This window comes from Stegastes partitus, unplaced genomic scaffold (genome assembly GCF_000690725.1).
Source record: "Stegastes partitus isolate 25-593 unplaced genomic scaffold, Stegastes_partitus-1.0.2 Scaffold2052, whole genome shotgun sequence".
Taxonomy (NCBI): Eukaryota; Metazoa; Chordata; class Actinopteri; family Pomacentridae; genus Stegastes; species Stegastes partitus.
In genome coordinates this window covers 93,327-109,857 of record NW_007579783.1, presented here as the reverse complement: position 1 = coordinate 109,857, position 16,531 = coordinate 93,327, and the positions used below count along the sequence as shown (strand labels likewise).

At 39.7% G+C, this 16,531-nt stretch overlaps 3 protein-coding genes across 3 annotated transcripts in view; 2 read left to right on the top strand and 1 right to left on the bottom strand.

Annotated features, from left to right (window-relative positions):
• Window positions 1-15: 15 nt before the first annotated feature.
• Window positions 16-4,923, bottom strand: cfap119 (cilia and flagella associated protein 119). The gene is made up of 9 exons (XM_008303700.1): window positions 4,868-4,923; window positions 4,053-4,087; window positions 3,898-3,963; window positions 3,638-3,801; window positions 3,267-3,337; window positions 3,046-3,162; window positions 2,863-2,935; window positions 260-367; window positions 16-176 (listed from the first exon to the last, which is right to left on the bottom strand). The coding sequence occupies exons 1-9, from the start codon at window positions 4,883-4,885 to the stop codon at window positions 28-30; spliced, it is 801 nt and encodes a 266-aa protein (XP_008301922.1). The 5' UTR covers window positions 4,886-4,923; the 3' UTR covers window positions 16-27.
• Window positions 691-16,531, top strand: part of LOC103373736 (interleukin-21 receptor) — a 22,026-nt gene continuing 6,185 nt past the window's right edge. Inside the window, exons 1-2 of the mRNA XM_008303702.1 lie at window positions 691-703; window positions 15,662-15,769. Of these exons, the coding sequence (XP_008301924.1) occupies window positions 15,703-15,769 (67 nt within the window). The 5' untranslated portion in view covers window positions 691-703; window positions 15,662-15,702. The remainder of the gene's footprint in view (window positions 704-15,661; window positions 15,770-16,531) is intronic.
• Window positions 7,863-13,221, top strand: LOC103373735 (tubby protein). The gene is made up of 12 exons (XM_008303701.1): window positions 7,863-7,904; window positions 9,219-9,378; window positions 9,483-9,713; window positions 9,806-9,946; window positions 10,069-10,230; window positions 10,324-10,484; window positions 10,583-10,744; window positions 10,878-10,990; window positions 12,080-12,194; window positions 12,279-12,377; window positions 12,470-12,641; window positions 12,739-13,221. The coding sequence occupies exons 1-12, from the start codon at window positions 7,863-7,865 to the stop codon at window positions 12,870-12,872; spliced, it is 1,692 nt and encodes a 563-aa protein (XP_008301923.1). The 3' UTR covers window positions 12,873-13,221.

Below are 16,531 nucleotides of genomic sequence, written 5' to 3'. Positions count from 1 at the left end.
TCTGAATGGAAACAACTATGGTAACTGTTATTTTTTGGCTTTGTGGTTGGGCTGTGAAGGATCTAACTGATGCTGAAGTGACATTTCTTTCATTCGGTGATCGAGCTGCTCAGACATGTGCATCATTTGCTCTCTGACTTCTCGCTCTATCAGTGCCTTCAGTTCTGACGTGGAACCTGAAAGCGAGCAAATGAAGCAGTCACACATTATTTAGGGATGCATTTCTGCAGTTACGCTCCACGATGATTTGCGATCCTACCAGACGTGGCTTCCTCCTGCTCCGTGATGGATGTTTCCTGCGTTTCAGAAGAGCCTTCGTTCTTTGGTACTGCTTCGGCTTCTTTCTCCATCGCATTTTCAACATCTGCTGCAATAAAAGTAGAAATATCTATAATCCAGCAGCGTACAATCTGAATGATTTGTGAAGTTTACACGGTTTATAAAATACTGAGAGTCGTGGATTATTGTCTCTCATATTATGTCCTGCTTTGCTGAAATTTCTAAGAGCTATTCACAGCTGAATGGCTCCATATCTGACAGTCATAATAACCCCTCCTGGCCTCGACACCAACAGCTCTAATAATGTCTCCTGTGGTCTTTGTGCCTTATCAACAAATGCCCGGAAAGAGGCTCGAAACCTTGGTGTTATTTTATCCTCTGAGTTGTCTTTTGATGCTCAGGTGACCAAAGTGGTGCAGGTCAGGTCATTCCTTTCTGCTGCAGATTTAGAAAAGGTCATCCATGCTTTCATCTCCCCTAGACTTGACAATTATAATGCACTTTATTCTGGTCATAAACATCCAAATCCTGCAGTCACTGTAAAATGCTGCTGCCAGGCTTTTAACACGCACCAAGAGAACATATTACCCCAAACATAGCTGATCTTAACTGGTCACTGGAGGGTTGTAGAATTAATTTTAAGATCATATTGCCCGTTTATAAAGCCTTAAATGGTCTGGCTCACTTTCATCATGTAGCGAATTCTTATTCTATTTAATGTATTCTAGCTGTTATGTTTTGGATCTTATTCACTTGCAATATCTGTTTTCATTGTAAAGCACTTTGTGACATTGTTTTTAAAAGCTGCTATGCAAATACAGTTATTATTATAACTGTGCATAAAATTAGGCTGTTGTTGATGGATGATTCATGCTAGAGTGTGAATCAGCACTGGTTCTCTCTGATAAACATGCAGTGTACCAGCATGCACGCTGTTCTTGCCATCGCTGTCAAAGTGTGGCGGCACATTATCGAAAACTTGTCTCATTTTATCTCAAAGATCAGAAAAGCTAACCTATTTGATTCTAACTGCCAGAAAACAAAACAGAGGAAGAACTCTGCACACGTAACTGCCATCATCCATCTCTGTGTTGTGTAGTCATACAGATAAGTCAAAAAGAAAACAAGGCGGCTTACTCGCAAAATGTTGATTTACAAAAGAAAACCAAAAAAAATCTAAGCCAGTCAATGCTGATGCACGACCAGAAGTGGGTGTTTTCTGCAACAGCTGTGAGCACTATCCATCCATCCATCAATTATCTACACACTGCTTAATCCTCACGAGGGTTGCAGGGGGGCTGGAACCTATCCCAGCTTACTCAGGGTGCAGCCAGGGGACACCCTGGACAGACAACCAAGCACACTCACATTCACACCTACGGACAATTTAGAATCACCAATTAACCTCAACATGTTTTTGGAGAACCCAGAGAGAACCCACGCTGCACGGGGAGAACATCCAAACTCCACGCAGAAAGATCAAGGGTCCTCACTGGGACGCAAACCGGCGACCTTCTTGCTGCGAGGCAACAGTGCTAACCACTGAGCCATCCTGCAGCCCCTGTGAGCACTAATAATGTGAAATAAAAGCTAAATCAAGTGCTTTATAAATGTTCTAGGTGTCATTTCAGGAAAGCCACAGTGTTGCACTGTAGTCAAAGGGCCTCAGAATGTTCTAAATCTCAATGCAGCAACATAAAGTAAAACAGATGTGGTAAAGGCAAGTAGGTTGAAGTCATTTAAAAAAAAAAATTGTAGATCTTCAGACCCTCCTACATTTCAAGGATGTAAAACATTTTTTTTCCTCATGATGCTACTGTTGGTCCTTTTTGTACTCCGCCAATTTCCAGATTTAGAACATGCAATTATTTATTGGTGAGCCTGTTTCCTTAGTCAGACCTCTGCACCAGCAACAGGCAATGACTGAAGCATCACGTTGTCCGGTTGTCTGTCTCTACAGTTTATTTATTTTTAATCTCAGGAACACCTTGAGGTCATTTCCTGGCACAAATGTTGCAATGATAAACTGAAAACATGTTTTTGCTACGACTCGAGAATTTGAACACTAATCATGATGAAATTTTGTACAAATGTCTAACAGGATGAACTGATGAAGTGATGACAGTTTATATCCAAAAGGTCAAAGGTCAATTGTGAGATCACGACGCTCTGCAAAACAGTTTTCTGGCCGTTATTTAACACCATAACTCGGGAACAGAAAGGGTAAATTGTAATCATATTTCAAATTTCGTCAGATACTGAATTGGTGACAGTAATCTCTCTTCTATGCTCCTGGTTTGAAGATATGTGTAAAGCACCAATGTTTTAGTGAAGCACTATCTGCAGCTCAGTGTTGTGAACACGTAAAAGCCATTTGACTGTTCCTTGTTTCTTGACTTCAGGAAAATACGACTGTAATCTGCAACTTGACTGGTCGGGGGAAGCTTACAACCACCAGGCTGCAATTTTAGATTTAAACTGTTTTCTATCAGTTTTAGTACAAAAAGGTGTTGTTAACCCTTGAAAACAGGTCAATGCTACCTGCTATGCATGTTTGTGCTACTAAAACCGTGTATTTATTACCTGGCACCGAGGAAACCTCAACAGTTCCATGCTCAGCCATCCCAGAATATGTCAAAGACAAATCAAGTTTAACCTGGTAAAATATGATGAAAAACACAAAACCTCATTATTCTCTCCTGATAATCTTCATTTAGGTAATTTAAACAAAAATAAATAAGCAAAAGTTGTCAAATACTTTCTTACCTGTGGGGTAAAGATATATTTGTAGAGTTTGTAGTGTCTCATGTAGCTGCTGTGGATGTATTCTAAGATACAGTTTGCCTCCGTAGAGCTGAAGAGGTTGATACTGAATGGAGGCCGCTGTAGGGTGCAGAGACAGGCCAGGAAGCAACTTTACATTCATGGAGATATCTGGGTGTTAAAATGAGACTGTGAACAAAAAGATTTGTGATAGTTTTACACACCCTGACTGAGTGACAGAGCAGAAGCTCTTTGCAGTACTTCAGACACTGTTCGATGTTGAGGAGTGGAGTTTCTGCAAGAAAACAGTTTCAGACACAGTGTGCATGAAGTTACAGAACATTTTATGTAATTCACATGAGCTAGTCTGGCCCCAATAACAATTTTATTTAGTGGATACCTGACTTTGAAATGTAATAAAATGCAATATATGCTACATGTTACACAGTCTTCTTATTAAATTGGTGAGGGACGTGATGGACAACATGAGTACTGTAAAATTAATGTCAACAAATTAGGTCATTTGTACTGTTTTTTGGGGGGTTTTTTTAGAGAAAAAGCTGGAAGCCTGTTTCTTCACCTCCTAACTACTGACCTATGTTGGCCTCATGGATGGACTTGATGATGGACAGGAGAGCAGAAGTTTGTTCCTTTTTGTAGCTGTGCTCTCTGCAAAAAAGCACAGTCTGCACATAAAGCTCCAGCAGAGCTCCTCTCTTTGGTTCAGGGAGGTCAACTCCAAGCACGCTGCATAAAGCACTGAGGGAGAGGAGAAGAAGTTAGGCTGCAAAATACAGTTAGTGGTGTGACCATTGATAAATGGATTTGTTTCTGGGCATAGACAGGGGCAGAAACCTCTCCAAATCAGGAATGGACTGTAATTTGTCAATTTCCTCCATGTCATGGTAGCTTACATCCGTCCTGAAGGGTTAGACATAACATTCAGTCAGGCAACTTGTAAATAAAGCAGCTTGAAATCAAAATTATCGAACTGTAGACATAACTCTCACCATAGCATGACTCTGGCTTTCAGGGCATGTGGTACCTACAGAGGAAAACAATGTCTGCAATGCATTACAAGGCAAGACTTGAGAGAAGAGGTGAGCTGTATCCAGTGTGAGCTGTGTGCATCTTTCTAATTTAATGATATAAATAACAAAACAGTGGGCAAGTTTATTTACATAGAATGTTTGAAACAACCTGAGTTCACCAAAGGGCTGTATGTTATATATCAGGCAACAAGAAAAATATGTGCAAGAAGAGAGAAATTATAAAGATAAATATATAGAAAAATAAGATTTTACGACCATTAAGATTACAGGTTGACTGTGAACAAAAATGGCAAGAACTGTAAATAAATGAATATTTTCACAAATGTTAACTCATTCTTCAACAATGTGTGACTGCTTACTACATTGAAGTGACACAAAAAATGGTATTAATTTTCAAAGTTGTTTTTTTTTAATTTAAAGATTTAAAATCACCAATATATATATATTATTTTACAAATATTTGTCATTACTTTTTACAGTTTTGTTTTGTTTTTTGTTTATTTGTATTCATATTGAAAGAGTTATTTTGAAAAACAAGACCCTACAATATTTACAAATAGGCTAAATAATAAATAAATAATGTCCACATAAAAATATGTATTTTTATAAATTAAAGTGAATTCTTTTACGTGTGACTGTATTTTACTCTTTGAATATTTTTTTCCCCTTTTTTCTTTTCCTAACACAATCCCTTCTGTCTTACTATGATTTAGTTCAACACAACCCATCCTCTCACTAGTTACTGTGAACCAAACCAAGCTAGCAGCACCTACCTTTATTTTCGTGTCCATCTTTTTCGCCGCAGATCAGAGACAAATGATCAAACCGTACGACTAGACAGCTGGAAAAACAGAAATGTGGTAACACAACACTTGTCTGAACAGACCGTGGAACTAAAAACTGATGAAAAGCGTTACAATATTAGAATTTAACCACGACGTGAACCGACACGAGCTTCAGTTACGCTGCATCGCGCCATCTTTGTTTTCAGTATCCTAGCAACGGGCCACTTTACCACGTTTACCTGTGCCTGCCAAAAAATAGTTTCGCTTATCGTAATTTATTTAAACACTTAAATACATATGTTTAGCAACTTTTTTAGAAAAAGAACGAAAGCATGTACTGGAGGTAAGGTGAAAATGAATCGTTATTTATCAACCTGTGTGGGAGCTCAGTTAATAAGTGTTTCTACAACTTGAGCGGCTCATGTTTAACTCATTATGTCCAACATGTGAGTCACTGTCACCAAAGAGCTTGTTCATTCAGAGTGGTCTGGATTTGGTGGGTTTATCTCTCTATAATATATTACTATTGCTATGGCGCCAGTTGCAGCGGCTCTTACCTACTTCCTGTGTTTTTTGGCTATTTTGTTTTTTCTCTTTCTAACCCAAACCTAAGGGAGAAAGTCAGAATCCAGCCGAAACAAGATGACACTAACCATGACAAAAAGGAACTGGAGAGTATTGACAACTTGCGACAGCCAGTGCATTTCCTTTGACCACCCATCCCAAACTGCAGGGGAAGCCATCGAGACAAATTTTAAAAGCTAACCCAGGATTATCATTGACTGCTAGTTTGACATCTCTTCCAGCCCAACCAATCAGGGACCGCCCGCTCCACCCACCGGCTCCTCCCATGGCGCCAATAGTCATGCACCAAGCTCCATACACGGCTCCTCCTCCTCCTCCTGTGTCACTAACCATTCCTCCTGCTCAACCCCAGGCCCCTCCAGCATCACTAGCTCCACCTGCGGTGCCTCCTCAAGCTGCATCTTGGAGCAATCATCCAGCTCCTGCACTCGCACCCCACACATAATCCAACTCATTTATTACAGCCTTATCCACCTTATGTAGCCCGTAACCCTCAGGTGACGTTCACTCCTATGCCAGCCTTAATACCGTCCAACCCTACTCCATCTCCAAGCACAGACCTGAAGCCAACGATTCCCCACTCGGACATCCCCGATGGGCTCCACAGGAGGAAGAGGGGATGCAGGGCCGGAGTGAATCCATAAACTAATATTTTGTTGAACAACCCTTTGAGCCAATCACTGCAATCAAGTGTTTTCTGTAACTCTCAGTCAGACTTCTGCACCTGTTGACAGGTGTTTTGATTTTGGCCCACTGCTCATCAGCAAAGTGCTCTAATTTGTCCAGGACAGTTTTTTTTGTTTGTTTTGTTTTTTTAATCTTTTCAACCACAGTTCAAAAGCAATGTCTTATTTCACTAAATTATAATTTAGCAAATTTTTATTTATTATTACTTTTTTCAGTTTCTAGTTATTTGAGTGACTATTGTGAATGTTGCCTTTTCTTTAATGAAAGGGTATGAATACATTTGAGGATGACTGTAGATTTAGACCAAACTATACAAGCTCAGATATATGGAGTGTATATTTAGGCACAAAACCAGAGTTAGTTTTAAAGGAAGTGATTCGATGTTGTGCCAAAAGGTCACTGCGCTCATGTTTATGCTGTATAACTCAGTTTATAAAAGCCTACAGCTGTTTTTAGCAGGCTCAAATGTGCAAATACACATTACTTATATGTCTGTCGCCACAGGAAACATGTCTTTTGAAGCTTTAACATTTCTTGTAAGTGGACAATAACAACTAAAGTAATGTTTGTAGTTCATAGCATAATCAGACATCACATTCAGGATGATTATAAGCAGTATTAGGATATTGTTTCAGTTTGTTAATGCCTAATGTCCTTGTTAAGGATGTAATGTAATATATGGATGGGTATTATACAAACATAAAGAAATTATCTCTTTTGCAATTATCCTACTGTCTATAAAAAAATTATGTCAACATGTACAGTAATGCTTTCTGAGAAAAGAGCAGATTTCCATTTGTAAAAATCTAGATGTGTGATATGAACATTATTTAGTTTTTATTCAGTTTTGGCCTGTTCTTTTATGGTTAACATGTAAATTAAAACCCTTTTTTCTATTATTTTACTAGATACCTGCAATTTAACAGTAAATTATTTCAAAAAATCACTAGAGTTAAACACTACTGAAAAAAAAAACATACACTTTTATTTTAGTGTAGTTTCACAAAGTGCAGACAGCAATCCCCTTGGCCCCAGATAACGGAGATGAACAGTGATTATTTTCTCATTAAAGACACCGTTGTGGCTCTTCCCAGACTCTCTCCATCACTGCATGGCAGCTGTAGCCATGGCAACCATATAAACCTGCCTCAGTGTCCCGCTAACAGCAAGCAGCTAAGTGATCTTGTTTGGTTGATTTTAATATTCTTCGAGGGGATATGTCCTGCAGGAAAGTGAAGCTCTCTGAGTGAGACTCAGCAGCTTTAAGGCACTTTGTTGTGACTGTGGCAGCGTCCTTGTTTGACTGCTGGGTAAGTGATGCAGATTGCTGACTGTAACAGAGAGGGCACCTCCCTCCTATTTCTCCTGCTTCAGTTCTAAGAGCAGGCCTTACAGCATCTCCGTAAAGCACTCATGGAAAGCTTGTCTTGCTCAAGAGACCGCCTGTCCATACTCACCGAGCTGTGCAGTGTCGTTTAAGAACATTATCCCCTTTTTAATCCACTTTGCCTTCTGCTACATGCAGGTGGACAGACTGGCAGATGGAGCTGGGTGCCACAATCAAGCACCCGCTTCCACAATTATTTGCGCTTTTGGACAACAATTTTAAATGTTCTCACGTTAAAGCTCGGTGGTGGATATAATCTGCTGTTTTCAGATATTTAGTATCTTACTGCTTACTTTGTAACTAGCAGTGAGACTTCTCTCAGACATGGAGGAGCCTGATATGCGACAACAGAAGCTGGACAACCAGGTAAACAAACTGTGATCACAAGTAGTTGATGTCATGTGAATAGCCCAGACATGTTTTTGTTTATTACTGGTACCAGAATTACAATGAACTTTACATAACATAGAATGAGTTGTTACTCTTCAGTTGATAAAGTGGATTTTTAGCTGTGATCCTGTAGCAAAAAGTTGAATAAATGTAATTATCAAAGTTCATACTGACACTGGAACAAAGACTGGAGCTTGTTTTGTATTTAATTTTTAATTTTTGTATTTAATCTTACAACAAGTGGTTGAAATGGAAGCAGAGCCTTTCAAAATAAATCAAGCTCTCTAGAGTGTCGCAAGGTCATGACTGGTCGTGTCAGAAGCACCTGCTGTTTGGAGCTGCTGCTCAACTTTAAGTCCCAGTCTTATTTACGGTGTACAGTATGTGGACTACTGGCTGATATCCAGTAAAGTGCTGCACGAATACCAAGAAGGCCAGCAGATTATCCATACTGATACTAATAGTAGCTGTAGTAGCTCAATAGTGCTAATCCTAAACGAATACTCATTGTAGTAGTGGTGGTCGTAGGAGTAATCAGCCACAATGATGTAAGGGATTCAGAGTTAGTAGCTCATCTTCTTGAGCTGGCAAAATTTACAACAGACAATTCACTGTCTATAATTTAAGACAATCCTACAACCAATATTAGTTATACAAATATTGAGTATAGACATGACTATCTGAATCATTCTAAGTAATGCTCTATCCATCCATTAAATCCCTAAAAACTCATCCGTCTATTAAAGTCACATATTTAGATTTTTTTTCAGACAATGCAAAACAACAATGACAATTTATAATTTTGGAATAACTCAGCTGCACACATTCAAACCTTAAATCCATTCTGAAGATGAATATTGATGTGGAAAGGTTTGTTATAAAGCCCGACTGATTTATCAGTTGGTCAATATTATGGGCTGATATAGGAACGCCACGCATACACTGACATCTGTATATATGTTGTGCTATAAATATAATGCAGAAAGATGCAATTTAGAAATGGTGTCATCATACAGTTTGCATGGCAGAGCAGCTTTTACTCCATTCTTTCATCTGCAGCACATGTAGCAGAGCATATATCACAACATGGCTCACAATATGGCCAACACTGTTCAACAAGATCACATGTTAAAAGTGAGATAATTACTGTGTGGGAAAGCAACATATCTCTGTGTGTCTATATATAAAAGGATAAGACGCGTTACTTTTCTACTCCTGTATCTGTGTTACCATGAATGAATATTGCGCTGAGACAGTTTGAAATGTGTGTGATTCTCAATTGTCCCACAGAGAACCCTTCTGATGAAAAAGCAGCAAAAGAAGAGGGCTGATTCTCAAATGATGGTAGCCAATCGGGATGCCCGCCAAAAGAATCGAAAGCACAAAGCTGCCCTCTCCGATGAGACGCCTCTGTTGATCAGCCAGTCCCTGAGCAACACTTCACTGAGTGGTCAGTATTAGAACGATTTCATGTTGCAAAGAACAAAGCAAGCATGTGGTGCAATTACAGTATATTCAGTCTATTTATAGTAACTTTTTGTTTGTTTCTTGGAGATCAAGTGGAACATGCCCATGATAACCCACTGGACGAGATCACACTGGGTGAATACGACATGACAGAGAGCGTGGCGTTCGATGAGATGCCTTCAGAGAAGCCTGCCACTCCCAAGAAGATGAACTTGGAGATTGACAACGAGCCTGAGGTGAAGTGTGAGGAAGAGAATGAAGCTCACGCGGAAGGAAAAAAAACGAAGAAGAAAGAGGGCAAAAAAGAAAAAGCCAAACGTAAGGAACGAGCACTGTCCTGTGATTTTATGCAAATCGAGGCGACACTGTCCTTTAATAAATCACTAATGAGCAACTAACTGTGTTTGCAGAGGTGGAACAGACAGAGGAAAAGGAGAAAGAAAAGGACAAAGACAAGGAGAAAAAGGAGAAAAAAACAAAGAAGAAAGACAAAGTGAAAGATCCTGGAGATGCAGAGAAGACAAACAAGACGACCAAACAAGAGCGCAAAAGTAACGCTATTAAGAACATGAACACACTGCATAATATAACCTAACACATTTTACTGACCCCATTAGGCTTTATTATTATTCTACTCAGCTTTAACAGCACTTAACTGCCTCCTCTTTTGCAGAGAAGCATTTACAGGAGGCTTCAACCCCTGATACAGAGCCAGCGATGGAGGCGGCAAGCCCTAAGAAGAATAAAGAAGATGGGAGTGAGGATGAAGGGGAGGAAGATGAGCCCCAGAAGCCTGTTCCTCAGTCACCTAAGAGGAAAAAACAGCTGGACACATGTGAGTGAAAATCCAGCTTAATGCACCGTGCGATCAACAATGCTGTAATGGCGGAGCAAAAAAAAATGATGTTGTGTGTGATCACCTCCACAGCCAGGTGCCAAATAAGTGACGAGAGCAAAGACGACGAACACCAGGAGAAGGAGAAAAAAGACAAAAAGTCGAACAAAGCAGAGAAAACGACGCCGAGTCTGGCTTCACTTAACTCCAACTACAGAGAGCGCTCGACTTCAGGGAGTGAATCCAATGAAAGAGTGAGACTTTACAAATAAAACATAGATTGAAAATATTGTCGATGGTGAATTTGACAAGTGTGCACCGCATTCTGATTTCTCACTCTTTCTCATTACAGACAACTTCTCCAATTTCAGTGGAGGATCTGGAGAAGTTCGCTTTGCGTCCCGCTCCCAGAGACGTGACGATCCAGTGCAGAGTCACCAGGGACAGGAGAGGCGTGGAGAAGGGCATCTACCCAACGTACTACCTCCACATGGAGAAAGAGGACGGCAAAAGGGTTGGCGCTTCAGGAAAATTGCAGCCAAATCATTGTGCACGTTGATTTTAGATGTGACAATATGATCCTTCTTTCTTGAGCTGTTACATCTGTGTCCTAACCTTCTCTTCACGTCTGTTTTTTTTGTTCTAAGGTGTTTCTAATGGCAGGCAGAAAAAGGAAGAAGTGCAAAACATCCAACTATCTCATCTCCACTGACCCCACAAATCTGTCCAGAGACACAAACGGCTACATTGGAAAACTCAGGTATAACTCTGTTTTCTTTCAGCCTCATGATAATCATTTTTTGGCTAATCTGAGTTTAAAACAACAACAAAAAAATTATGATCCAAACTCTTGTTTTTATTAATCCCAACTCTGAGAGGCTGTCACACTGTTTCAGGTCTTAAACATAGAAACAAGAAACAAGACTCGCACTGCAACAAAAAGGATTCATTTTTAAACCTGATTAAATCACAGTTCAACTTGAAATTATGCTGCACCCAACTACCAAATTAGCATGAAACTAAGAAAGATAAACCTTTCCTAAAGCCAAGATTTTACTCTAACCACAGAATACATTTACCTCTGTTGAAAAAAAAAGCTTTAAACTCCAATTTAAAATGTGATCCAGTATTAACTTTAAATTTATACTTGAGTAGGTTTAACTTTTAAAAAATTGTGTAATCGAGCATCTAAATATTGATTAAACTTTACTCAGCAGAAAATATTTTAAAATGTGCAACAGAGCTCTGGTTTATTTTTTTCTGGATTTGTTCATTTTAAACCTGGTTTTGCTCAACTCTGATTAGAACTAATCTTAGATTAAATAAATCTCTATTGGTGCAACTCAATATTCTGCAGCCGGCAGATCTGTGAGGCTCAGAAATCGACATGCAAACATGCTCACAGTGACATGCTGATAGTAAGCAGGTGTATTACTGATCATGTTTACTAGTCTTAGCTTAGTGTGTTAACATGTTAATACCTGCTAATTAGCAATATAAATACAAAGGCTGATGTTAGTCATTTTGCAGGCATTTGGTCATAAAGCAAAGTAATCTACAAATTAAAATCCTCCTGAAACCATCCAATAGTTTTTGAGACATTTTATTTAAAAATGCAAGTATTGAACTCAAAGTGGTGCATTAAGTAAAAATCTGTGGATCTCCAGTCGTGCTACATTATGTTATTGCACAACCTGGACCTGAAAAGCTAACTTAGAGCAGACACGAAGTTTGACTCTTCAAAGCAAATAAAGTACAAGTGCATCACGTGTCTATTTGAGAGTTCCGGTGTTGCGACCTACACAACAGATCATCAAATCATGCATCTGACAGGAGTGATTTGTTTCAGGTCCAATGTTCTGGGTACAAAGTTCACAGTCTACGATGGAGGTGAAAACCCAGAGAAAAAACCTTTCATCAAAGAGTGCGAATCAGTGCGGCAGGAACTGGCAGCGATTTGCTATGTGAGTGTGAGTGTAATAAACATCCCATTTCACACAGTGTACAAACCAGTAAAACCTGTAACACAAGCATTTGTCATATTCCAGGAAACCAATGTGCTGGGTTTCAAAGGTCCCAGGAAAATGACAGTGATCATCCCTGGCATGCTGGAGAACGATGAAAGAGTGGACATCCATCCCAAAAATGTACGTTTAAAAAAAAAGAACTCATAAGACAGAACCTGTCTTGAAAGAAGGTAAAATATCGCAGATGAAGTGACGTTTTTAGTTTCCTGCAGGAACTTGACACTCTGCTGGCCCGCCATGCAAACGGCAACACAGACAAACTGGTCACAATGGTGAACAAATTCCCGAGCTGGAACGAGCAGACTCAGTCGTACGTGCTGAACTTCCACGGACGTGTCACTCAGGCGTCTGTCAAGAACTTCCAGATCATCCACCCCGACAACGGTAAGATACGGCATCTCTGAGCCACCATTAGAAAAAAGATATCTGTCCTGTTTGTCTCAGTAACCTCACCGGCCCGCCCTCCTGATGTCTCCCCCAGAGGATTACATCGTCATGCAGTTCGGCCGAGTGGCGGAGGACGTCTTCTCCATGGACTACAGTTTCCCCATGTGTGCCCTGCAGGCCTTTGCCATCACCCTCTCGTCCTTTGATAGCAAACTGGCCTGTGAGTGACCCATGCTGGTGTGCCTCAAGTGACATTTACAGGTTGAAAATGAATTATACCCATAATTTTCCACAGGGCCATTTTTCATGTTTTATATCCTGGTGGATTGTAGCAACTTTGTAAACAATAAATATGCGGAGGGGGGGGGACAAACAAACAAACAAAAAAACACCACAGACCTGAGCAGAGACTTGTTTTATAGGTGCTGTAATATTTTACCACTGATTTTATACTGAGGTAGAATCGATCTATGTTGATTAATTTAAGGGATTTCTTTTCAAGGACTTGTGCAATTAAAATATTGAGGATATCTGTGCAAACACTACACGTGAAATAATAAATGATGATTATATGACATTTGCACATGACTGAGTCATCGTTCTCTGATGGAAAATATTTTTCTTTGACATTAATTCGGCCAGAGTTTATCTGGCATCAGATATTTCCACAAACTTGGTGAGTACAGCTTGTGTTGCTGCGGTGGTCCTCACAGATCTTCATCAGGGTGTACAATTTGAAGTCATCTCACAAGAGCCATCTCTAGCGGTCTCCTATCACGCCAAAGTCTTTATCACAAAATAAGGAAACATCTGTATCACATGCTAAAGAAACTGAAAAAAGGTCCTTATATCAGATGCAGCAGATCTAGATAGAGCCAGCCGTATCTGGATCTCTCTGGTCTTGCACAATGCAGCAAGTTGAAAATATTTCCATCTCGCAAGAGTACGTTGCTGATGTCAAACACGTTTTCAGCACAAGTTCACACAGCCTCACAGGGGGAGGCCGGCGTCATTTAGGTCTCAGCAAATAAATATAGGCGTTCGAGATGCTCTGTGGTGAAGAAAGGTGAACGCAAGTGCACAGATATTTTCGTTGGCAAAACCTAAATTAAACTGAGTGATAACATTCTGTTTTTACTTGTTTCCTGTTCAACTGCTCTGAAAGTCTTAACAAGCTATTGAAAATTGCAAACTTTCTTGACCTTTTTGCTGCAACATGCTGTACACATGAAGAGTTGATTTGCAAAAACAGATAACTCCATCTTCACAAACCTTCAGAAAACCCACTTTTCCATCGTCTACCTGAGACAATATCAATCAAACTTTACTTACCTCTATTTTTGTCATTTCTACTGAGTCAAATCCACTCAACTTCAGTTTGATTGATTTTATCTCAAGCAAACAACAACAAAAACGTTTTCTGAAAATCTACAAAAATGGAGTTATCTGTTTTTGCATATCAACTCTTCATATGATGAAGGCCTCTTTGGTCCACCAGCACAAATTCATGCAAAACCGGATTTATTCACAACTCATGTTTCTCACAACACGAAACTGGACGGGCAAACAGCTTTAAGCATGATGCATAACTGTATAGGCTAGCATGTTTACAAGCTCCAAGGCAACAAAATCACAAACCTTAAAGGAAGCCGTGAACCTCAGTGCCACCTCTTATCTTTTAAAGAATCACAACAACACACAACCAACATCCAGCTGCTCTCCCATCAGTGTGCAACACCCGAGCTGTGCACCCTTTTTACATTATCGCATCAGTCAGAGTGTTGCACAACACCCTCACAGGTTACATTAAAATAATCCAATGCCTGGTTAGTTGTGAAATCAGAAAAGTGCTTGAATGTAGTCTTGGCTTAGATGGCACATATGTGTAGTGCGCAACCACTTACTGCCTAAATCACTCAATCAAGACTGTATGAAGATGTCTGAAATGCCGTAAAAGTGACCTAAAAATGTCCTATAAACACGAGTTTTATGACTATATCTGTCTGGATGACACAGTCGAGCAGCTAGGATACACTGAGGGTATGAATAAAACCGTTTTAAAAACATAAAAACATTGTGAACTCAGTGTTTAAATTGTGCCAGTTGGGGCATTTTAGATGCCCAGTGGGTTACATTTCTTTATTGTTGCAAGAAATAGTTTTTTTATGGCTTACACTATGATATTCAGCACATAGCAATGTGTCCTATATATATATAAGAATAGTTCAAAGGTAGCTGAAAAGGTATGAAAAAAACTAAATGATCTAATATAAAAACTGAATAAAACAAGCAGAAGCCTACATTTCCTTTGTGCACTATTAGATTCAGGTTTATGAATGCAGTATGTAGATGTTTAGGAGTCTGTTTTAAATAAGCTTGAAGTAAACATGAGTATTTAGATTTTTTCAGTTGCAGGAACATTTTGAATCTGATTTAGGTTGCAGAGCCCAAGAAAGGAGTTTGTGCAATTTTTTTTTTTTTTTTGTTGCCTGACAAGTTTCAACGTTGCATGTGTGTATTTGTTGCATTATCAGCACAACAATCAATCAAAACGGATATAACGCAGTGCTGATGAGGCATGAATGTCTCCTAGCTTTGTGAATATCTAGCGGGTTAGCATACAAGTGAAGAAGTCTCAATAGAAGAAGGCATTCAAATGCACCACAGTTAAATGCAAAGTGTCTCAGCAGCGAGTAAAGTGTGAAATAAACAAAGACTGAGAGCGTTTCAGATCGGCTTCTAACACAAACGAAACAGCCTCTATTAAAGAATGGAATGTGCTGATGGTTTATAAAGTTTTATGAGATGTCATGCTAAAGTCACCGTACTGTATGACTGACTGTTCGGTTACACTACAGCCATACCCCTTTCACACACTTTCATTTGCAGCCACTGTCTCAAAAAAGCACATCCTCTCTCACCACTGAGAGTGACAGCTCTGCATGTGAACAGACTGACTGGTACCTCCCTCTCTCAGTCTGCCATATTAAAAGTGTTTTACGAGAGTCGTGGGGCAGCATGACTTCTTCTCGGGGCTGAGGTGACGTCCGGACTGAGGATGAAGCTGACGCTGCTCATTGTGTTTCTGCTCAAGTCCTCCTGGCTGCATGGAAATCCCATCACAGGTTATATTTTTGCCAGTATTTTTAATAATTTAAAAGATAATCATGTCTATGAGCAAAAAAAAAAGTATAAAGATGCACATTGTTTATCTGCTGCTTTGGACAAAAGTTAAATAGATAACTGTGAAGTGTATATGGAAGTTATATAAATGTATGACATAGCACCAGATGTGCAATAAAGGTCAGACTAACTGGCTCAGAGCCTTTGTTGACTGTTTGACTACAGGGACTAGTTATCTGACTTTTGACCTTCTAGAAAAAGTCTGCTAAGCTTTACTATTATAAATGGGGGGTAATATTTAGTGATCACTAAGAGTCCATGACAAGGTTGCCTTTATAATTACAGAAGATACTTCCCATTAGGGTTCAATAAAGTATGTCTGATTCTAATTGTGATATACAAATGCTGAAGACACAGGTGGATGATTGGGATGGCTGGAGTTCACTAAACAAACCAGGCTGTGCCTTAATTGCAGGGCTGGCAGCTTGATCACATGTCAATGTGACACAAGACCCCAAATGTTGCCACCAGGCAGCACCTTGCATGGCAGCTGCTAAATGGGTGAATAAGAGGCGAAATTGCAAGGTGTCGTATAAGGCAGAAAAGTATGATTACAGCGCAGTCCGACTTTAACTGTGTTTACATTATCTTGAAATAATCCTCCAGGTTAAAAGGTTAGTGTCCGCTGCAGCTGTTTCTGCTGTCTATAGTCCAGTGTTCTGCTGTCTCTGTTTCCTTATTAGAGCTACGTTTATACATTTTCG

Excerpts from the sequence above, each read along its gene's own strand:
- LOC103373735 (XM_008303701.1), top strand. The coding sequence starts at position 7,863 with ATGGAGGAGCCTGATATGCGACAACAGAAGCTGGACAACCAG. Across the intron at positions 10,485-10,582 it reads GGAGTGAATCCAATGAAAGA|ACAACTTCTCCAATTTCAGT; the intron begins GTGAGACTTTAC and ends TTCTCATTACAG. Across the intron at positions 10,745-10,877 it reads AGAAAGAGGACGGCAAAAGG|GTGTTTCTAATGGCAGGCAG; the intron begins GTTGGCGCTTCA and ends TTTTGTTCTAAG.
- cfap119 (XM_008303700.1), bottom strand. Across the intron at positions 3,964-4,052 it reads AAAGCCAGAGTCATGCTATG|GACGGATGTAAGCTACCATG; the intron begins GTGAGAGTTATG and ends CTAACCCTTCAG. Across the intron at positions 177-259 it reads GCAGGAGGAAGCCACGTCTG|GTTCCACGTCAGAACTGAAG; the intron begins GTAGGATCGCAA and ends GCTCGCTTTCAG.